Genomic DNA, 20157 nt, shown 5'->3' with positions numbered 1-20157 from the left:
GCCTAACAAACAAAGCATTTGCAACACTCAAGCGGTGTCGCTTGATGTTTGTCAGTCACAATCATCTATATTTGTATGTGTGACTTTGAATCGTTGACTTGGAAATTCTAAATCAAACATGATCTATCAACAATTTAGACTTGTCCTGCTGCACCTAAACAAATAAATATGATCAGCAATTTCCTTATATATTTGCCTTAATGTTGTTTTATTTTTGTGCAGTCAAAATAATGATAAGAGTCTCAAATGCCCACAATATTGACGGACTTTGACGGCATGATCAATTTGACACTGAATAGAGAGCTGGAGCACCACCACTAGAGTGAAAAAAAAATAAAATAAATAAAGGACCAAAATGTTACTCGGACATAAGTTCAGGCACCATTTCGTTAAACCCAACAAAAAATATTGATGTATTGCATTCAAGCATAGATCGAGCCTCTACTTCTCTATATAATCACTTTAAGTGATTTGAATTTTAATCACTTAAATCGAGTGTAAGCTGGAAAGACTAACTTTGGCTTACCAATTTTTAACAATCTTTTAAGCCAACACCATATTTTATCTTTCTTATTAGAAATATTAAATATAATTTTCATAAAATAAAAATATATATATTTTGTATTATAAAAGGATTTTGTTTGTCTTCTTCCTAGTAATGAGATATTCCTCTTTCTTGCGAATCATAATTTAATACATATGCAAAAATGATTTATCCAAAAAACAAAAACGTATGCACACATATCACACTGAGGAATATAAGAGCTTATACTTACATGATAACGAGGGAAGTATTTTTCATTATAAAATAAGAAATATCTTTTCTTTTGTTTTAAAAAAAATATTTTATAGAAGTTTATCTTTCTATTGGGATAGCAGAACCGGTTGTAGAGATGTGTTATTCTGTATGTGGACCAACAAATTGCATACAACCAAACAGACCCTCTGAGTGAACTTGTTCCTCAAGTCCCCTGCTATTACCTCCAATTTCCTAACCCAAAAGCACAAACAGTGTGACCCAGCTCCAAAGCAATCAAAAACGCAGAGAGAGAGAGATCGAAACTCGAAAACCTAGCAGATCAAGAACAAGGCAATGGAGTCCATCTTCGGCTTGGTAGGGGACGGCTTCGCGGTGGTGGCGGCGGACACGTCAGCCGTGCACAGCATACTGGTGCACAAGTCTAACGAAGACAAAATCATGGTGCTCGATTCACACAAACTAGTCGCCGCCAGCGGTGAGCCCGGCGACAGGTGCAAAATCTTTTCTCTTTGTTTTTTGTTTTGGGGTTTTATTTTGATTATCGATCATTGTGGTTTGGAATCTAATTTTAACTTTTTTTAAATAATTGGGGGAAATAGAGTTCAGTTCACAGAGTACATACAGAAAAATGTGGCCTTGTATCAGTTCCGTAATGGGATCCCATTGACCACTGCTGCTGCGGCTAATTTCACCCGTGGCGAGCTCGCCACCGCCTTGCGAAAGGTATTGGTTTTTATTTTTTAATTTTTTGGTTGATTAAATTTAACTTCTTTGTTCACTACTTGGTTAATTAGAATTTTGCCCAATATTAGGGATCTAGGGTAAAGGTTAATAGTCTCATTTTGTATGTGTTTTTCCGCTTGTGCAAATCTAGGGTTTTTCTTGATTCATTGTGACGTGATCGGGTTTAAGTTAAGATGCAACAGCGTGGGAATTAATTATATGAAGTGGGTTTCAAGCCCAAAAAAAGAAATAATGATGTGAAGTGGGGAAATTCTTTACTCTGTGGACATTGTTTTTGAGTTTGAGCATCCTGTTGTAATGTCCTCTTGAGTGAGCCAGTTTTGGTGTTTGACTTTATAACCTGAGTAAAACTCTCAATGGGTTACATATTACAGCATTATTAGGGGTGAGGATCAAAACACCTTTCTTATTGTATGCATTAATTACCAGTAACATAGGAGGTGATTGAGCGGGCTAAGTTATATTGCGAACTTAAGTGATCAGAGACTACCAGTTTGAATTCGTGTATAAAATAATCTTAAAGGGAAGGGTGTGGGTTCTGTACATGCTACGTATATGTTGCTTAGTATGTGGTTTGAGAAGAGTTGTAACCCTAGTTAGTCATACTAATGCAATCTAATTTTTATCTTAAATTTGCTCCATCCGTGCATAACTTATGTAAAATGTTTCTATAAACATCCACAATTAAAAATTTAGAAATGAGGTATCTTGGGAAGTTTTCTAACAAACCGAATTAAGCTTCACTGTGCTTCTTTGAAAGTATTTATGTTAGTTAACTAGTCAAACTTTTTAATTGAAATGAGGTCGCTTGAGAAGTTCCGTAGAAACTTAATTGAGCTTCCAAGTGTTCCTCTGAAGGAATGGGAGAAGAAAGAGTCTGGCAGAACAAAAAGGGGAAGAAAAGAGCTTCCATGTTGTATTAGCTTTGATTTTGAATATATTTTCTATTGTTTTGGATTCTAGTTTTCAAAAATGCGGGATACAGTGCGGAGCTGTTGTAAAAAACAATAGTGCTTTTTTGTTTCCATATCTTGAAAACTGTCTTCTCCAAACTTTAAAAACATTACACCAAATGCTTTTTTCATCTGTTTTACATCAACTACCAAACGCCCCCTGAAGTTCACTTCCCTGATTTTATTGATAACAGCCCTAGCTTTAATCACCATGAAACCCAAAGTGATGGAGTAGTTGCTGCCTCAACTTCCAGAATCAATTCTAAAATTCTAGTGACTTCTTGCCTTCAAGTCCAACCCTAGTAGTCCTCAAAGTATCCTACCATTCCTCGCCCCCTTTGCTTCTATACATTAAACCTCTATTTGAATTACCATTTGCTTATGGTTTCAAACGAGATTGCATCTGTATTTTAGAACATTATCTCAGGAATGTTCTTACCATTTCATCAAAGGTCTAGGATATTGAGGGTAAATCACCGGGGTAGTCTGCAGTATTTTATAAGCTTCTCAGTTTTGAGGCTGTTCCTAAGCGCAAGGAGCATCAATGAAATAGTGAATATTTGAAGATGGTATTTCTATAAATTTGCTTAGTCAACTTGGGTTCCCCAAATTGGCTTTACCAGTGGTTTTAGACACTAGCAGTTCACTTTTATGGGTATTGTCAAAGGAAGGATAAAATTCTTGGGGTGGGGGTTCAAACACTCAAGAAAGGTTGTATGTACTATGATTTTTCCTTTTGAAGTCACAAATTTTTTCTTTATTGTTTTTGCGACTTCAAACACTTAGTTTTGAATTTGCTGTATCTAGTGCAAACTCCACTTTGAATTTTCATTTGCTAAGAACAAATAACCATATGGTTAATTTATTGTGTTGTTTACCAAGAAGTCCATTGCTTAGTTTATCCCTGGAAGGCTTTTTTAACTTGACCTTTATTCTTTAAGCCAATAGAATTTTTAAATAGTTGTTAGTTGATGTATAACTTCTCTTTCTTCTTTCTTTTCAGAACCCATACATGGTGAACATCCTTATGGCTGGTTTTGACAAAGAGGCCGGGGCATCCCTATACTACATTGACTACATTGCCTCGCTTCACAAGGTTGAAAAGGGAGCCTTTGGATATGGGTCATATTTCGCACTCTCACTGATGGACAGGCACTACCACAGTGGCATGTCTGTGGAGGAAGCAATTGATCTGGTTGATAAGTGCATTATTGAGATCCGGTCGAGGCTGGTGGTGGCTCCCCCCAATTTTGTCATCAAGATAGTTGACAAGGATGGTGCGAGGGAGTATGCGTGGCGGGAATCCATCAGGGATGCTAGTGTTGCTGCCGCATGATCTTTTAATATCTGTCATCAGACTTCTGTTTAGTTTACTTTTAAACTTGTGCTGGGTGAATTTGACAATGCTAGGAAGGGAATTTGATGTCCTGCCAGAACCTATTTAAAATGCTAAAAGTAGCTCTGTTCTTGTTTGAAGTTCTGATATGCCGGAATAGTTGTATTTTGAAAACAAAAAAATGGTCCTTAAAAGTGTGAGTTTCATTTGTAATGACTGGAGTACTCTCTTTAGGGGACAGGGTATGTTGAACATGTGGGAGGCTTCATTGTCTCCTCATTCCTTATCTTTCATTTCCTTTTCTTTTTTTCTTGTTGGAAATATCTTTGATTTCTTATTTCCCCTGTGGTTTTTTATTTGTGTTATTGCAAACACAAATATTCATTGGGTGACTTCAGGATTTCGAACCTCTCCTATATGGGTGGTGGTTATGTTTGGTGTTCATGCACAAATAAATCTCTAAAATTGTTGTTTTATATTGCAGTTGTCCATCTAACAAAGGAACTCAACTTTTGTAAAGAAAAAGTAACTCAACTCTTCTATCATTTGAAAAGTCTCACAAATCAACCACAAGGTGCTGTGCGGTTGGCAAACTGTCACCTCTAATGGCGAGTTATCTGGTGCCTCAATAATGGGGTCTCAAACCCGTTGAAAGCACTTTGGAGCTAGAGGCAAGCCGAATCCCGAGCGGGGATTAATCCCACCTTTTATGTGTGGGGACATCTCGTGGTATTTACACAAAAAGTCTCACAAATCTTTCATGAACAAAAACCTAAACTTTGGAACATGGGCAGTGTATTTTAGACCAGATGAGTATTTTTATATGATCATATTATTTGAATGCAATGGGCCCATACTCACAGTTCACTCTCATAAAACTTGCATGAAACTGGAAACACAAATTCAATTACTTTGGGCTATTCTATCCGACCTTGACAGAAATGAGTTTTGGGCAGGGACGAGACAGTACAGGATACCCCTTTATCCCATGTTGAGCACTGTATGGAGCAGCAGAAAATTGAACCGCTGCACCACGTTTTGGCCATCCATCACTAATTCACTAGTGATAATACTTAAGGGGGAAGTTAGAGCGAAGAATTTTGACAAGATGAATCTAAAACTGGAAAATGCCACTTCACAAATCAAATCATGGGTCCAGGTTATTTGTTTGTTTGCAACTTTTACAAAATAGTATTTTGGTTTGTCCGGGGCTTTTCCTTTTCATTCTCTCTCACTCTCCAGTCTTCCTTGTACACTAAGTTGAACTTTATTTGCCTATTTCTTTCTATTGGATGAAATGCAGTGAACCCTTTTTCGGATTGTCTGGTTCTCTCTCAAAGATCTAGTCTTTGAGGTTTGATCAGCGGTGGGTTTCTGGGTCATCTCTGTCGTTCAAGGCCTCCGCATTTCTTTTCTCAGGTCTGTCTCTCAACTGATTCTTAGCTTTCTTTCATAGCGATTTCTTATTGTTTGTGTATTTGTTTGTATTTGTCAATGTGTTTGTTGCGTGCGTTCGGGTATTAATGTAGAGTTTGGTTCTCATATGGGTTTCTGGAATTGATGTAAGATTATATAAATTTTGTTAAATGCTTCACGGTAGCCGCGTTTTCACTTTGCTCTCCCTGTTCTGCGATTTTTCTGATTGTGGGTCTACTAACTTTGTTGGAGCCTTCATGTAATTGTTTTTCTGATTTTGAATCTACTGCTTCCAATGTACCTTTGCCAAGCCTTGGTAGCGAAATTGGTCTGTGGTAGACTGGTAGTTTTCTATCTGGATCAACGGGGGAGGGGGGATTTGGTCTTTGGTACTTATCATTGGATACCTTAATCTTCTAGTCAGAAACCACTTTCTTCTTCTTCTTCTTCTCCTCTCTCTTTGTTTTTTTATTCATTTTTTCCCTAGTTTGTAACTCACAGTTTGTTCTTCATGTCAGTCTCCGTTTGGTGATGGGTATAAATGGTTATAAGTCGGATGAGGAATGCTCTGTCATTGGAGACAAAGGAGAAATCGGCTTCATAGATTTCGAGGATGATAAATCGGTGCGTAGTTACAACCCAAATGAAGAAGGTCCAATTGTTATTTCAGTCCCATTCCCTTATGTGGGTGGAAAGCAAGGAGAAAAGCCTCAATCAGTATGCGTAGGAGAAACAACTGTGGATAAGATAACTATTAAGAACACCACCCATGACCCGGTGGAGCTATGCGGTGTTAAAATTTACGCCTCAAGTCCAGAGGACTCTTTCAAGCTTTCTCTGATGAAACCCCCAACTGCAGACTCTGATGTCGAAACCATCCAAGCCTTCCTTGAGTCTACTTCTCTGGAGGACAGAATGCTTCAGCCAGGAGATACATTGACTATATGGCTATCTTGCAAACCCAAGGAAATTGGTCAGCACAAGGCCTTTGTGCTTTTTGATTTGGAGACTGAACAGATTGAACGAGTTGTTATTCTCTTAGCAGAAGATAAAATATCCCAATCTATGGCCTCAACAAAACCATACACAAGAGCCACTAGAAAGAAACCACTTCTTGTGGATGGTTTTCATGTGGGTGTACGCCCTAGTGGAGTAACAGACCGACGACCGTACAAGAATAGGCTTCCTCGATACGACATTCCAAAAGACATCAGAGAATTACTTGAGAGCAAGCAGATTCCTTATGTTGTCACCGAAGGTCTTACGAGAGGGAACTATGCACATTACTTCAAAAATTTACTCATCATGGAGGAAATACAGATAGAGGTAAGTTCTTCATTTTGTAACAACACTGTATGAAGTTGTTCTTGATTTGTGATAAATTTGGTGATTGCTTCAGGAAAGTATGAGAAGCCATGATATGGTAGGTGTTACTTTGAGGAAGAGAGGACCTCAATTTTTGTCCCTTGAAGTCCCAGGGCTTGCTGAGAGAAGGCCTTCACTTGTCCAAGGGGATTATGTTTTGGCCAAACTTTCTGAGTATTCAGATGATACAGTTCCTCCGTATCAGGTTGTCCTTCTGAAACGAAATCTTATCATTAAGACCAAACATCTAATGCATTTACTGTATGCTATGATTGTTAGCTGTTGGTATTATATACTTATTCATCTATCTATTTGTAAATGCTTAGCTCTACCGATATAGATTTGGACTTCTAGAGTATTATCATTCCACACTATTTATATTTTAAAACAACTTATTGCCACTCTTACATTTTATAATTTGTCATGTACTTGAAATCATTCTCCAAAGTAATTTTTGGCCAAAGAAAATAGTTGAAAGGTTCCTTCCTTTAATGTTGGCAGAAGTTGGCCATTCATGATCCATGGGCAGTTCATTCATGAAGAAAGAGATTTAATCCATGCATATGCATTGTGTTTCACAAGCTGTTGGCTAATGCGTGTATTTGGCCTTTTTCATCAATACTCAAATGTTTTCATGTTATTTAAATATCCAGAATTCTATAGCTTATCTTTCCAAAAAAATTTAATGTGTTCTGCTCAGGGTTATATCTACCGTGTTGAGGCTGATGATGTATACTTGAAGTTTCCTCCAGAATTTCACGCATGCCACAGAGATGGTAACCTTTATAGTGTACAATTTACATTTAATCGAATCACCATGAGAAGGTTATATCAAGCGGTTGATGCAGCAGAAAAATTAGAGATAATGTTCCTTTTTCCATCTGAGTCCTATCAAAGAAGGATGATTAGAGGCACTCGACTGGTGCCTATATCTTGTACACCTAATAAGGAGCAGATGTGCTCAGTTGAGATGATCCTTGGCTGCAAAGGAGGGCCACCTTATGTGATTTATGGTCCTCCTGGAACAGGCAAGACTATGACATTAGTGGAAGCAATCCTCCAACTCTATGCAACTCGGAAGAATACTAGAATCCTTGTGTGTGCACCTTCAAATAGTGCAGCAGACCACATTCTGGAAAAACTCCTCAATGCAAAGGCTGGTACAGCAGTTCGAGAGAACGAAATATTCAGGCTCAATGCATCTTCCCGTCCTTATGAAGATGTCAATCCTAACCATATTGACTTCTGCTTCTTTGATGACGATACCTTCAAGTGTCCTGAACTCCGTGTCTTCGTGCGCTATAGGATCATCATATCAACCTATATGAGTGCCTCTTTGCTTCATGCAGAAGGTGTCCCACGAGGCCACTTCTCTCATATTATCTTGGATGAGGCAGGCCAAGCTTCAGAACCAGAAACCATGATCCCGATATCGAATCTCTACCATCGGAATACAGTAGTTGTTCTTGCTGGAGACCCTAAGCAATTAGGTCCAATCATAAACTCCAGCCAAGCAGAATCCTTTGGTTTGGGGAGATCATACTTGGAGAGAATGTTCGAATGTGAGTTTTATAGTAATGGGGATAAAAGCTATGTAACAAAATTGGTTAGAAATTATCGATGCCACCCAGAAATTTTGTATCTCCCTAATATGTTGTTCTATGGACAAGAGTTGATTGCTTGTAAAGATGACTCAGTTCCCTTCATGGCAAGGGTGGACCTTCTTCCTAACAAGGATTTCCCTGTTCTTTTCTTTGGCATCGAAGGCTGTGATGAGAGGGAAGGAAGTAATCCATCGTGGTTTAATCGGACTGAGGCAAGTAAGGTAGTAGAGGTCACTAAGCGATTGACTGCAAAAAGGAATTTGAGTGAGGAAGATATTGGGATCATAGCACCTTACCGGCAGCAAGTACTAAAACTGAAGAAGGCTTTCGAAAATTTGGAGATGCCTAACATCAAGGTTGGAAGTGTTGAGCAATTTCAGGGACAAGAGAGACAAGTTATAATAATATCAACTGTCCGATCAACAATCAAACACGATGAATTTGACAGAAGATACTGTTTGGGATTTTTGAGCAATCCAAAAAGGTTTAATGTGGCTATTACTCGTGCTAAAGCTTTGCTAATTGTAATTGGGAATCCGCACATCATCAGCAAGGTATTGTCCCATTGTCTTACAGGTTGCAGGACATTCTCTCAAATCAACTGAGGTCTATATAAATAAATATGTGCAATTCAAGGATTTATTTTCTTATAATATCAGTTGTTTGGTTTTGGCAGGACCCAAACTGGAACAGGCTTCTATGGCGTTGTGCAGACAACTCATCCTATCTGGGCTGTAACCCCCCTGAGAGGCAGGAGCTTGTTTATGAGGACCCACAGGAAGATCTCTTAAACAATGAAGGAAACACTTGGTGCTCTGGAGATGATGGATGGGCTCGAGACTCCTGGCAAACAGAAGTTCCCCAACCTGTCATGGAAAAGTCCTGGCAAACAGAAGCTCCCCAACCTGTCGTGGATGATGAAGCTGAATGGTCTGATGGCTGGAAGTAAATACTGAGTTTCTGAACATATAATGCGACAATAAAGCATTTGTCTTTCTTCATATACTATGAATCCCAGGATTTACAATGATTGTTGGCTGGAAATATATTTTCCTTTTTCGCTTTTGGTGTGCCATGAGTCTGTGGCTCTAGGTGGAGCTGGATTTTGAAGCAGGATTCGTGAAGCTAGTGCCAAGTAGTACTGCAGTTAATGCATTGTGTATGCTGTGAAAGTGGGTTTTATAGTTGATGCAGATGAAGTTACTTATAATAGCCTTCAAGTAGTTGGCATATTATCATACAATTATAAAGAATAGATGAGTGGTGAATTTCATTTGCCTACTGCCATATTGAATTGATATTGCTAATACCTTTTCTAAAGAAATTTAGACTTCATTGCTCAATTATCACAGGTCATCATCACACAATTAAGCAGAACTTTGTATCAGAATATACAAATTCATGAATATCAATGTAACAGAGTAACACAAGTATGCTTGATTAGGTGTATGATCAGATGAGCTTAGTACTACAGGTGAGTGGAGATGGGAACAAGAAAAATCAGTACGGCAGGTAGAAACCATGTATTGCTTCTGCAAATGTGCTTCATTGCTGTAGACACCCCAGCTGGTTCTACTGCTGAGCTTGGTGGAGTTGTCGGCGATCTCTTTCCCGGCAGCAAGCTTGAACTGTTTGTTGATTCTGATGGTAAGCTCATCAAAGGAGATGAAGCATTGTCAGCTCCTGAAAAATAATGAATAAAAACCTAAGTCAAAGGTAGCTAGTCAACCCAATATGCTCCCATTTATTCACTCGCATATTTCTCAAATCTCAATGTACTTGAAAAACGAACAATAATCCAAATGAAGGTAAATAAATAATCCAAGAAAATCATGGAAGGAGTGAGAGACTAATCCAAATGTACCAGAAGGAGAAGGAGAAGGAGAAGGACTTGAAATCCCTGAAATCGTTGAGCTGCGGAGAGGAGGGAGTTCAGGCGACCCTGTTGCAGTTACCCAATGGATTAGAACTTCGAACCCAGATTTCATCGTATTTACATTCATAGCTTTAAGAAATAAAGATTGGTAATTTTTCAATCGATAAGTAACTAAATTGGGCAAAGGAAAATGTTGAAGAAAGTCAAGAACCTGAGCAGAGCGACTCCAAAGAATTATCAGCGCTCTTTGTGCTTGTGCCGTTGTTGCTGAGAGGGCATGTGGAGGACAGAGACAGAACGCGAGTCTCGTTCACCGGAAACCCAAGCATCGGAGGGTCCTGGATCAAGTAGCAGAGGCACAAGGCGCCGCCGGACTCAAACGACGACGACAATGCGTCGCAGCACTTGGGTGTGGCCGAGTTGGAGCGGTTGTTGGGCGGAGACGACACGTACGGCAGGCACGGCGAGAACCTCACGAGTTCGTCGGCGCAACCTGGCGGCGGCGGTGGTTCTGCTGCTGCTGCGGAGAGAACGACGAGTGTCCAGGCTAGGACGAAGGCCATGAGCCACCGGTGCAGGGCGGTGGTGGTGGTGATCATGCTTTGAGTGTTGAGAGAGAAATGGCGGGAAACAGAGGAATTTTGATTTTCCGAAAGTACCCTTTCTGGCTTCTGTGTGAAGGCCGTTAGGTTTGTTTAATAACGAAAAGAATGTGATCTCTATCTAACCAACTACCCAAAGTTTTAGGATTTTGGAGGCAGTTGACAGTCGGTAGTTTTTTTTTCCAAACTAACTGTAACAAGAAGAGGCCTCAACACTAAACTGTTTGATGATTTTATAGAAGTTTTAAATCAATCATTATTTATAAGATTACTTTATCAGTTGATTTTTTATTGCATAGATAAATAGAAAATTAAAACTAATACAATGCTTTACAAGCTTGAAGAGCCAAGGAAAGCAAAAGCATTGGCAGTGGATGCAGCTTGGTCTTTTCCTCTGTTTGATATATCATCAGTGCTTTTGGTCACTGGCGGCTGCTTTGCTTCTAACACTGTAGCATTTCCATTGCTGGTTGAGTTCAATGGAGCCTGCAGCACTTCAACCACGACTCGGTGGTGCAGATATGTAGCAATTTGATAATGGCAATGAAAGGGGGGTGCCTAAAAGAGGCAGAGATGGGGATGTTGCTATCAGAGAGCACAAGCATCCATACCCGGCTTGGACGAGTTGATTAAGGGCTGTGCAGCAAGTATCATCCATGGAAATAAAGCCACTGCTTAGTTTCAAGCAATGCTCAAGGTCTAGACCCACCATGGAGCAGCCAGGAATTTGGGTTTTAACTGCAGATGGTGAAACACAAAGCAGAAATGCCAAAATCCAAGAAATCCCGGAGAAAACCAATCTCCTCATGCCCATGACTATCATTGAATCAGAAGGTAATTATGTCTCGCTCTGTCTGCATATTTATAAGCTTGAACTGATATCTTATGCCATTTTATTGTTAAGTATAGAAATTATGATAATTACGCTATACAATTCAAACATTTTGCTAACCAAGTTGAAAAGGCCATTTTATTGATTTATTTGTATGACAGTTTCATCAGTACCAAATAAATTTGTTTTGAGTTCCATTTTCATGTATGCAGCGACCTCTCTGTTGAGGAACCTTCTCACTACCAGAGTTAAATGGTGACATAGAACAGAAGAATTGAGATATTCTAAGCTTTTCTCTTTTTAATGATCTTTTTTTTCATCCATGTATGCAGTGACATCCCTGCAGGGATCCAAAATAAAGTCTGAAGGGATCCAAAATGAAGTAAAACAAATTTTTATTTGCACTGATTCAAATTATACAATACAGAAACCCAAGTTTCAATAGATAATCACCCAACATGGGTTGCAATGATCTAAACTAGCCTAAAACTATAGTCACACTCATACCAACAAAAGAATATTTCTCAAATAATGTATGGAAATCTGTATAGAGATGAACATAATCAGCCTAGAAAAACTTCAAAGCCAGAATGCCTGATGCAAAAAGCATAAGAGAGGGTGAGAGACGATAAGAGGTAAAGGCAGCCGAAGGAGTCAAAACAGGGCGGCTCCCTGTAGTTGAGGTTGGAGCTCCAGAGCCTCCTGTTGTAGATGGCGGAGTTAAAAGTGGTGTTGTGTCGGATTCCGGTGACAGAGCAGATGAGGTTGGCTCTGGGACAGAGGAAGCTGCTCAAGAGAAACATACATGGGGAATCAACAAGAAGTGTGTCAACAATTTTAGACACCTAAAAAAATTATACATCTGCCTTTTTAAATGAGACAGACAACTATGCTGAAAATGTACTAATTTCAGAGATTACCTGTTGGACCAGATGGTGAAGCTCCAGGAGAGAGGGTTGGCGCAAGGGAGCTAGGACCTGCCCAAAAATACAATTAGTCAACATTAGTTCACCAACTTAACAACCATAACAATATAAGAAATTAATGTTCACTTATGAAGTTATGAGAGAATTGAATTATATGTAACATGTCCCATTGATAATATAACATGTCAAACAAGAAAGCGCTAATAATCGTACCTGGAGCAGGAATAGGTGCAACTGTGGCTGCACATTATAAACATCATGTTAGTATTCATATTAAAAAGATACACAATCACGTTGACATTGAAAACCCAAGTGCGATATGAAATTAGAAACTTTTTCTTTTACCTTGGCATTGGAGTGGGACGCCGGGGATGTTGCAGGCACGAGGGAGAGAGATGGCTAGAGAACGGTTGATCGGTAGTTGGAAGGGAACACTTCCAGTTACAATTAAGCAAAAGCAATCTCTGCTGGTACTTGTGAGCGCTTTTAGTGAATTGCAGCAGTCTGCGGTTGGTGAGGTGCCATTGGAGCTGCTATTAGTGAGAAAACTCATGCAAGGGGTCAAGCTAGAAATCGCCGAAGCATTGCAAGGAGAACCAACTTGGCCATAGACAGGCATAGCCAAGACCAGAGTCATTGCCAATGCCATAGCTAGACGGAAAAAAGGCACTGAAATCTCCATATCTGAAATTGTAAATTGAAGCAAATTTGTGGTTTTGTAGGAGTAGGTAAAATGTATAAGTTTATGGTGCTATCAGAGAAGAGTTAGATGGGTTTAGTGAATTGTGTTTAGGGGTGAGAAGGGTGAGAGAATTTATAGATGAAGGGGATTGAGGAGAAATGGAGGGAAGAAACAGGTGAGTTGGTTTTGGAGCTCAACTACCTTAACGAACTTTTGTGAAAACAAGGGGTTTTGGAACTTTTGAGTAGGTGGGATTTGCATTATGTGGCATATTTGTATGGAGCCCATTTTGACTTGCATTTTGGCTGACCTGGTGGTGGCTAGGAAATTTTCTAACCCCCTGATGCAATGTGGATTCATATGGTTGGTTAATAGCTCTCAAATGTGTTAGGATATTCTCAAATGAGGGTAATGTTTATCCCAAAACTAGAGCTTTTAATGCGATATTCTAAACTGCTATAATTTATGGGAGAGGGACATGCAAGGAGGGGGTTACACTATCGTCATCAAGTAGCATAACTCACATTTGTCCGAAAATTAGTAGTATTGGGAGAGCCCAAAACTCAACCACAAATGCTACTTGTACTCCAATTTGCAGAAGGACTTCAATATTGACAGATTTCTATTTTGCTGAGAAGCTTTCTCTCACCAAAAAAAGAAGAAGAAAAAGAATTGGCTTCAATAATCATTTTGACAACCCTACCATCCCAACTTTTCGCTGACCAACTTATGTGCAAAGATACTGCCAGACGCATGCAGATACAGGATAAGAGAGTAGTTGACCCTCTCTCATTGACAGGTATCCAATATCACTCATTGTACACAGTCATAAGTCAAATAAACCATGCGCATCAGTCTGATTGAAATACCGAAAAAATAAGAAAACAAATGTAATTTCCCTTCTCTCCAAAACCCGCTTCCTATGTACGTAGCTTTTTTGCTCTAACAATTTCTCGAAGTCTCCAGCTTCTAACAGATCCCCAAAAACAATAGAAGTTGGGTCACCCAATAACCGGCCTCCAAACTAGTCCTATGCCAGCAGAGCCACAACATTTGAATAAAATGTTGAAGTTCCAAGATTCATACGTACAAAAGACCCATTATGAAATAATATAAGTAGGAGAAGTTGGTTACCCAATTAAGCCAACATTTTGTCTGTTTCTTCTTTTAGCCCCCTACAAAAGGCCCATGCCCCTCCTCTAAAATTCACCAAGTTAATCAAACACTCAAATCCCAGTACAGATATTACAACTTCTCAAGCATTTCCTGCACAAATTCAAGAACTTAATTGTTGCAATGGCACAAAGGATGGAGATGAGTTTGGTCCTTGTCCTGGTGACCATGTTCTTGGCGAAAGCAGCAGCACAGTCTAGTTGTACCAATGTGATCATCAGTATGTCACCTTGCCTCAATTACATTACTGGCAACTCCTCAACCCCTTCTTCAGGATGCTGCTCACAGCTTGCTAGCGTCGTCCGCTCCTCTCCACAGTGCTTGTGTGAGGTCCTTAACGGCGGTGGCTCATCACTCGGGATCAATGTCAATCAAACTCAGGCTCTGGCATTACCAGGTGCCTGCAATGTTCAGACTCCACCCCTCAGCCAGTGTAACGGTAAGCCTGCAGATGATTATTTTCTTTGATTTTTGGCTCGTGTCGATGCTAATCTTCTACTAATTAATTGTACACTGCTAAAAATGCGCAGCTGCTTCTCCAGCTGACTCTCCAGCAGGAACACCAGAATCTCCAAGTGATGGTCCTTCAGGTACAAAATAGTTCATATCATTCTTTCAGCTATGCATGAATAAAATAGTTTTGTCTTCTTTTCTTTTCCCCCTTAACAAAGTTTAAAAGCTCTGCTCCATCTCAAATTACGATGTTCATATTGTGTAGGAACTGGATCCAAAAATGTACCATCAACTGAAGCTGGCTCATCTGGAAACTCCATCAAGTTGTCTACAACTCAACTGTTTGTTGTTCTGGCTGCAGCATATGCTACCCTCTCAATGTGCTGATTTTCTTTCCTGTTGGCCAACCTTTCGAGTTACACATAATGCTCTTGATGATTGTTAATGTATTCCATTATTGTTTAGAATTCAGTAGTTAGATATATGTATGTAATTTATTATTCATTGTGACCTCAACAGAGAGGTTTATATTTGTTTTTGTACTACAGAAGAGGCATCCTGCTCTCTTCCCTTTTTGATAATAAAGGTTTCTGGTTTCTGAGTGTACACAGGGAGCATAACAAAAACAAATGCACTTGCCAAGAGTAAAATTGTTGCACTGAAAAGCATCAATTATACAAGATTTATGATACTGAATATCAACCAGGGGTACTGGCATTACATAAAGGCGTCCGTAAAGGAGCCATCGGAAAATATAAGACTGCAACTTTAACACCAGCTTAAAAAAAATTAGGGCTTTAATACAAATAAGCTTTTCAATCTCCATTCTCTGGGATAGCCACATAGCAGTTCCACTCAACGCATTTTCTGTATGACAAGGTTAGCCCCTCCGATTGGCTTTGGCATTGGTCGGAGGAGATGGTCGGTCTTGTACACTCCAAAGCTTGCAAATATGTAAAACATCCAGCAATTCCAAGCAAGCCAAGCAGTGTCTAGGACTCCGGCTGAAGAAGCTCAGGAGAAGCTGATTCAAGGGAGCCGGCTGTTATTTCTCAATCAGTTCAAAGATAAATTAGAAATCCTTTAAAATAACTGTGCGAGCAGCCAAATGCATGCCAAATCTTTGCATAAATTGTAAAATGGCAAATCCATCTTCAAATATCCACCCTTGATATTCAACCAACCAATCATCTATCCATGTACTCTTCTCTTGATTGATATAACTTCCACTCAGCTAAAAACATAAGGTTATAATATCCTCAAAATTTTGCAACTAAACTTCAAAGTTACAGACAGGAGCACCAAAATCCAAGTGATCTCCAACATGAGACAGCTGCATACATCCTTCTCCCCAAAACTTGACGCACATCAAGAATGTGACCGTGACCGTACAAATTCTTCTAGTCTGTCCCACACCTCTAATGCCGCGGCTCTATCTTGATGCCGCTTATTCTTGCTAATCTGCACATTTAGAATATATGTTCACATGGAATGAGAACAGAACAAACAGATAAAAGAATGAAGTGGAAGATGCAGTGACACTGACAATGATTCGAATTACAAAAGCAAGACCCTAACTAACATAACTGACTAAAATCAAAGCAGCAAACCAGCTCAAGATGCTCACCGAGATGATCTTTACATTCCACTGCTTCACAATTTTAGCTGACTCCACACTGTCATCTTCAAAACGCATGAAAAACCCCACGACTGCATTACAGACAAACATACACAAACAACCCCAAATCACATAAGCTACACTGTTGTTTCAACAATCACATAAACAAACTCAGAAAGCAAATATCCTTATGACCCAGATAACTATTTGTCAATCAAATTAAGCCCAGAACAGAAAGGCTCCACTTACTCTTATTGAAAATTTCAACATGGTCCTTGAAAGGCCAATCCTTGAACTGCCACTCTTTCCCCAACACGAAAACCGCCACAACCCGATCCCAATCCTCGGCCTTCAACGCCGAGGGCTTATCCCTGACCTCATACGCCGTTACCACCCTATCCCTATCCCTACTGAACTTCTTCTGCACCGTCACACAGTCTGGCTTAGCCCCCTTCATCTGCTTCACCTTCACATCCGTTGGTATATAAACCCCATCTTCCAAAAATTCCTTCACATTGTAAATCGTAATCAGCGTCTGAAACGCACTGGGCACCAAAATTATGGGCACACCTTCCCCAATTTTACCACCCTTCAAGTGCAATTTGGGCTTGGGATTCGGGTCGTAACCCGATTCGTCCCCGAACCCGGTCAAACCCCTCTCGTCCGAACCCATTAGCCTACTCTTCGCCACCAACCCGTCTTTCCTCTGCTGCGACTCGATACGCTGTCGTTCCTCCTCTCGCTTGGTCGCCGAAGTCAAAACGCCGTAAAAGTTCCTCCCTTTACACTCCAACAAGCCCTCCCGGTCCTTCAACGGCCTCTCCCCGGAGCAAATCAACGACATGTAGTCCACCGGGGTCTCAATTTGACTGAAAACCCTAGAATCAGTCGTACCGTAATCGTTGCTGTCTTTGTTGATGCCGCTGTTGACGTTCGGATCGAGACTGGGGAGTTTGGGATGGACGGCGTCATTTTGAGGGGGGAGGAGGAATTCGATGGAGTCGGAAGAGGAGATCTTTCCGGTGAGGTAGTCGAGGAGGGGCTTGCGGTCGGGGAAAGTGACGGAGGGGATCCCCTGGGTGCGAGCGCTCTGGATGTAGTCGGTGTGCTTGAGGTGGTGGTTGGTGACGTAATAAAGGAGAGTTTCGAGGGTATAAAGATTGCCCTGCTTGGACCGGTAGGCGGTTTCGGCGTGGCAGGGGAAGCTGTAGTCTGAGTCGAACCGGAACTCGTCGTTGACTCGGACGATCTTCTCCAACTCGCCTCGGATTGTGAAGTCGCGGAGGGCGGAGAGTGGGTCCATGTTTGATGATGATGTTCTTGCTTGCTGAAGCTCCTGCTGCTGTGCAAGTGATGACAGTGATGATGACTGAGACACTGACGATGTGCGGAGCGCAAAAGAGAAGAATTTGGTTTGAGTTTTGGGCCGACTCTCTATAATCAGTATGGGCCTTGGATTCGGTGATTTACTTCGGACTAGAAAAGCCATTAATCGGGAAAGGCCTTTTTTTTTTTTTTTTTTTCATTTTTTTATACAAACGATATTAGGAGAGGAAAATTACAGATAAATATTATTAATCATTTGAGCTAATAATAAGGTGAAAATGAAAATGTGATGGTTGGGGCAAAAATATCATACAAATATTTAAATAACAATTAAATATTATACGACAATAAATATAGTTAGAAATCATTATATTACTTATTAGTACTATATGGATTGCAATGAAATTGTTGTGTTATAATTTGATTTCGAGTTACTTGCTTCTATTTTTTTTAAGTCCTTTGGGAAAAATTAGGAGTAGAGGGAAGAAGAAATTGGTATGCGACTAACTACTCTTCTCTAACCAGTTTAATTCTTGATTTTTCTGATATTAGACTACATAATTTAACGTGAAACTCACATAATTTTTTTTATTCTTGTGAGTTAATTAACTTTAGGAAATTGGGAATTTGATATCAATACTCATTGTTAGTAAACATAGAGTAAGTCAAGGATTGAATAATTTCCCATACATATTATTCCAAGTATAACACATCATTAAAAATAACTACAATCTCACCTGCATGTCCTATTTCCTCACCAATTAGGGGTGGACATGAGTTGGATTGGGTCAGTTTTAGTCCTAATTCGTAAACCAACTCGATATATAGTGGTTTATGATTTCTTGGACCCCAGACTATCATTATATAGGCCTACTCAACCCAACCTAAATTTTTTGTGATCAAGTTGGGCGGTTTGATCAGATTAATTCAAAATTAAATCTATTTTAAAGTTTTGGTTCCAACCCGTAACTGAACTGTACATAGCAGTTTGTAATTTTTTGAACTCAAGACCCACTCATTTTTAGGCCAACCCTCGATTCAGTCGGGTTGACCCGAAATTGTGTCCACCCTTACCACCAACGTTATATGCCAGCACTATAAAATTTTACATACATTTATAAATAAAAAAGAACAATACTTTGTTCACCCACCATTATTCTTGAAATGCTATCAATTCAACCAAACACTTTCTTCACTTAAAATATTATTTCTTCCTGAAAAAAAATATGAAAAGCCTTGCATAAGGATGGTTCATCACATATTATGAGACTTTTAATATATATGTATATAGGGTACATTTGCATAATGGGTACAAATTAATATATTAAGCTTGACATTCTGTAGAAAGAAGGCTGAATATCACCGTGTCCCTAGTTCTTCCCTTCAGAATAAAAAACTTTCTAAGCACACCTTCCCTGAGGAACCCAGACTTCTCAAGAACCCTCTGTGATCCCACATTGTCCACATCAACAAAAGCTTCAAGTCTTTCCAAATGTGTCCATTCTTTAAAAATAGTATCAGCCACCAATTTCACAGCCTGGGTTGCAATCCCCTTGCCCCAGTACTTGGACCCCAAGACATAGCCAAGTTCACCTCTGCACCGGTCACCGCCGGAATTCGAGGTCACTAAAATGGCACCAATTGGCCTGTTGTCAAGGCAGATTGCCCTGAACCAGGGGTGTGGGAGAATCTTCTCTTTGATATAGTTTAGGGCTTCTTCTTTGGTAGCATAAGGTTCCCAAGTGCAGAAAATAGAGGCCTTCTCATCTGTACCCCACACCATGAAATCATCAATGTCAGCGAGACCCAATGGCCTAAGGCTGATCTTGGAGAGATCAATATCAGAACTTCCCTCCATATGTGTACAATTCTCACTATGGTCACTTAGAAATTTTATGAAAAGTCTTTGCAGGGCTGAAAAAATATAAGAAATTTTGTCTCCAAGGCTAAAGCAATCATGGGCAGAAGTTGTAAGAGCCTTTGCCTTTTATATATGCACAAAAATAGAAAGTGAGAGCATAAGAAATTGCCTAGAAATAAGGTGTTGCTTTGCAGTGGAGTGGTGAACAAGAAATAATAATATTACTCGCGCTTGATGGCCAGCAGCCTTGGTTGACCAATTGCCAGGACAAACACTAGGCAAATCTTGATGGGCAGCAGCCTTGGTTGACCAATTGCCAGGACAAACACTAGGCAAGTTTAAGTCACAGAGTGCAAGGAACTGCAACCCTGCAAATTGGAGCAGTTTAATGGTAATTTATTTTTGGTATTAGAAGAAATTTCAAGTTTGAACTTCTTATCCTAATGAATGTAAAATTAATAAATAATATGTTACAATTGTGTTACGTAGTGAGACTATGACATAAGATACACATTCGAATATGATTGCACTTAACCAATCAACTACGGTTTCACAACATAACATATCAAACTTGTTACTTTTAAACACTAGAATTACAGCAGTTAGATCAACGATTGATGGCTAATATAC

The 20157-nt window shown here is 39.8% G+C and overlaps 6 protein-coding genes across 6 annotated transcripts; 3 read left to right on the top strand and 3 right to left on the bottom strand.

Annotated features, from left to right (window-relative positions):
* The first annotated feature begins 933 nt into the window (after positions 1-933).
* LOC103324026 (proteasome subunit beta type-2-A) lies at positions 934-4130 on the top strand. The gene is made up of 3 exons (XM_008226061.3): positions 934-1251; positions 1360-1483; positions 3461-4130. The coding sequence occupies exons 1-3, from the start codon at positions 1094-1096 to the stop codon at positions 3791-3793; spliced, it is 615 nt and encodes a 204-aa protein (XP_008224283.1). The 5' UTR covers positions 934-1093; the 3' UTR covers positions 3794-4130.
* Positions 4131-4712: 582 nt separating this feature from the next.
* SDE3 (P-loop containing nucleoside triphosphate hydrolases superfamily protein) lies at positions 4713-9502 on the top strand. Its single transcript, XM_008226062.3, has 6 exons — positions 4713-4952; positions 5097-5212; positions 5728-6535; positions 6609-6779; positions 7275-8732; positions 8855-9502. Exons 3-6 carry the CDS (start codon positions 5741-5743, stop codon positions 9125-9127), a joined length of 2697 nt encoding a protein of 898 aa, XP_008224284.2. The 5' UTR covers positions 4713-4952; positions 5097-5212; positions 5728-5740; the 3' UTR covers positions 9128-9502.
* LOC103324193 (Bifunctional inhibitor/lipid-transfer protein/seed storage 2S albumin superfamily protein) lies at positions 9490-10827 on the bottom strand. The gene is made up of 3 exons (XM_008226233.3): positions 10266-10827; positions 10043-10120; positions 9490-9861 (listed from the first exon to the last, which is right to left on the bottom strand). The coding sequence occupies exons 1-3, from the start codon at positions 10651-10653 to the stop codon at positions 9647-9649; spliced, it is 681 nt and encodes a 226-aa protein (XP_008224455.2). The 5' UTR covers positions 10654-10827; the 3' UTR covers positions 9490-9646.
* A 1039-nt stretch (positions 10828-11866) lies between these two features.
* LOC103324028 (Bifunctional inhibitor/lipid-transfer protein/seed storage 2S albumin superfamily protein) lies at positions 11867-13203 on the bottom strand. The gene is made up of 4 exons (XM_008226064.2): positions 12760-13203; positions 12628-12654; positions 12409-12465; positions 11867-12274 (listed from the first exon to the last, which is right to left on the bottom strand). Exons 1-4 carry the CDS (start codon positions 13094-13096, stop codon positions 12057-12059), a joined length of 639 nt encoding a protein of 212 aa, XP_008224286.2. The 5' UTR covers positions 13097-13203; the 3' UTR covers positions 11867-12056.
* Positions 13204-14279: 1076 nt separating this feature from the next.
* On the top strand, positions 14280-15328 carry LOC103324029 (non-specific lipid transfer protein GPI-anchored 26). Its single transcript, XM_008226065.2, has 3 exons — positions 14280-14708; positions 14800-14859; positions 14988-15328. Exons 1-3 carry the CDS (start codon positions 14393-14395, stop codon positions 15107-15109), a joined length of 498 nt encoding a protein of 165 aa, XP_008224287.1. The 5' UTR covers positions 14280-14392; the 3' UTR covers positions 15110-15328.
* An 11-nt stretch (positions 15329-15339) lies between these two features.
* PHP (PLANT HOMOLOGOUS TO PARAFIBROMIN) lies at positions 15340-17773 on the bottom strand. The gene is made up of 3 exons (XM_089046925.1): positions 16590-17773; positions 16350-16432; positions 15340-16183 (listed from the first exon to the last, which is right to left on the bottom strand). The coding sequence occupies exons 1-3, from the start codon at positions 17641-17643 to the stop codon at positions 16091-16093; spliced, it is 1230 nt and encodes a 409-aa protein (XP_088903051.1). The 5' UTR covers positions 17644-17773; the 3' UTR covers positions 15340-16090.
* Positions 17774-20157: the final 2384 nt, after the last annotated feature.

The sequence above is a fragment of the Prunus mume genome, linkage group LG2 (genome assembly GCF_029339155.1).
Source record: "Prunus mume cultivar Tortuosa linkage group LG2, ASM2933915v1, whole genome shotgun sequence".
NCBI lineage: Eukaryota > Viridiplantae > Streptophyta > Magnoliopsida > Rosales > Rosaceae > Prunus > Prunus mume.
The sequence above is the reverse complement of the archived record's forward strand: the minus strand, read 5'-3'. Positions and strand labels throughout refer to the sequence as shown.

What these genes read in the sequence shown, in the direction of transcription:
- SDE3 (XM_008226062.3), top strand. Translation starts at nt 5,741, where the DNA reads ATGGGTATAAATGGTTATAAGTCGGATGAGGAATGCTCTGTCATTGGA. An exon ending in TGGAGGAAATACAGATAGAG is followed by an intron (nt 6,536 to 6,608) that starts GTAAGTTCTTCA and finishes TGATTGCTTCAG; the next exon opens with GAAAGTATGAGAAGCCATGA. An exon ending in ATACAGTTCCTCCGTATCAG is followed by an intron (nt 6,780 to 7,274) that starts GTTGTCCTTCTG and finishes TGTTCTGCTCAG; the next exon opens with GGTTATATCTACCGTGTTGA.
- LOC103324026 (XM_008226061.3), top strand. Translation starts at nt 1,094, where the DNA reads ATGGAGTCCATCTTCGGCTTGGTAGGGGACGGCTTCGCGGTGGTGGCG. An exon ending in AGCGGTGAGCCCGGCGACAG is followed by an intron (nt 1,252 to 1,359) that starts GTGCAAAATCTT and finishes TGGGGGAAATAG; the next exon opens with AGTTCAGTTCACAGAGTACA. An exon ending in TCGCCACCGCCTTGCGAAAG is followed by an intron (nt 1,484 to 3,460) that starts GTATTGGTTTTT and finishes CTTTCTTTTCAG; the next exon opens with AACCCATACATGGTGAACAT.
- LOC103324029 (XM_008226065.2), top strand. Translation starts at nt 14,393, where the DNA reads ATGGCACAAAGGATGGAGATGAGTTTGGTCCTTGTCCTGGTGACCATG. An exon ending in ACCCCTCAGCCAGTGTAACG is followed by an intron (nt 14,709 to 14,799) that starts GTAAGCCTGCAG and finishes AAAAATGCGCAG; the next exon opens with CTGCTTCTCCAGCTGACTCT. An exon ending in TCCAAGTGATGGTCCTTCAG is followed by an intron (nt 14,860 to 14,987) that starts GTACAAAATAGT and finishes CATATTGTGTAG; the next exon opens with GAACTGGATCCAAAAATGTA.
- LOC103324028 (XM_008226064.2), bottom strand. Translation starts at nt 13,096, where the DNA reads ATGGAGATTTCAGTGCCTTTTTTCCGTCTAGCTATGGCATTGGCAATG. An exon ending in TGCACCTATTCCTGCTCCAG is followed by an intron (nt 12,466 to 12,627) that starts GTACGATTATTA and finishes ATTTTTGGGCAG; the next exon opens with GTCCTAGCTCCCTTGCGCCA. An exon ending in TTCACCATCTGGTCCAACAG is followed by an intron (nt 12,275 to 12,408) that starts GTAATCTCTGAA and finishes TCTCTTGAGCAG; the next exon opens with CTTCCTCTGTCCCAGAGCCA.
- LOC103324193 (XM_008226233.3), bottom strand. Translation starts at nt 10,653, where the DNA reads ATGATCACCACCACCACCGCCCTGCACCGGTGGCTCATGGCCTTCGTC. An exon ending in TTTGGAGTCGCTCTGCTCAG is followed by an intron (nt 10,121 to 10,265) that starts GTTCTTGACTTT and finishes TAACTGCAACAG; the next exon opens with GGTCGCCTGAACTCCCTCCT. An exon ending in TCCTTCTCCTTCTCCTTCTG is followed by an intron (nt 9,862 to 10,042) that starts GTACATTTGGAT and finishes ATTATTTTTCAG; the next exon opens with GAGCTGACAATGCTTCATCT.
- PHP (XM_089046925.1), bottom strand. Translation starts at nt 17,643, where the DNA reads ATGGACCCACTCTCCGCCCTCCGCGACTTCACAATCCGAGGCGAGTTG. An exon ending in TGTTGAAATTTTCAATAAGA is followed by an intron (nt 16,433 to 16,589) that starts GTAAGTGGAGCC and finishes TCTGTAATGCAG; the next exon opens with TCGTGGGGTTTTTCATGCGT. An exon ending in GGAATGTAAAGATCATCTCG is followed by an intron (nt 16,184 to 16,349) that starts GTGAGCATCTTG and finishes CTAAATGTGCAG; the next exon opens with ATTAGCAAGAATAAGCGGCA.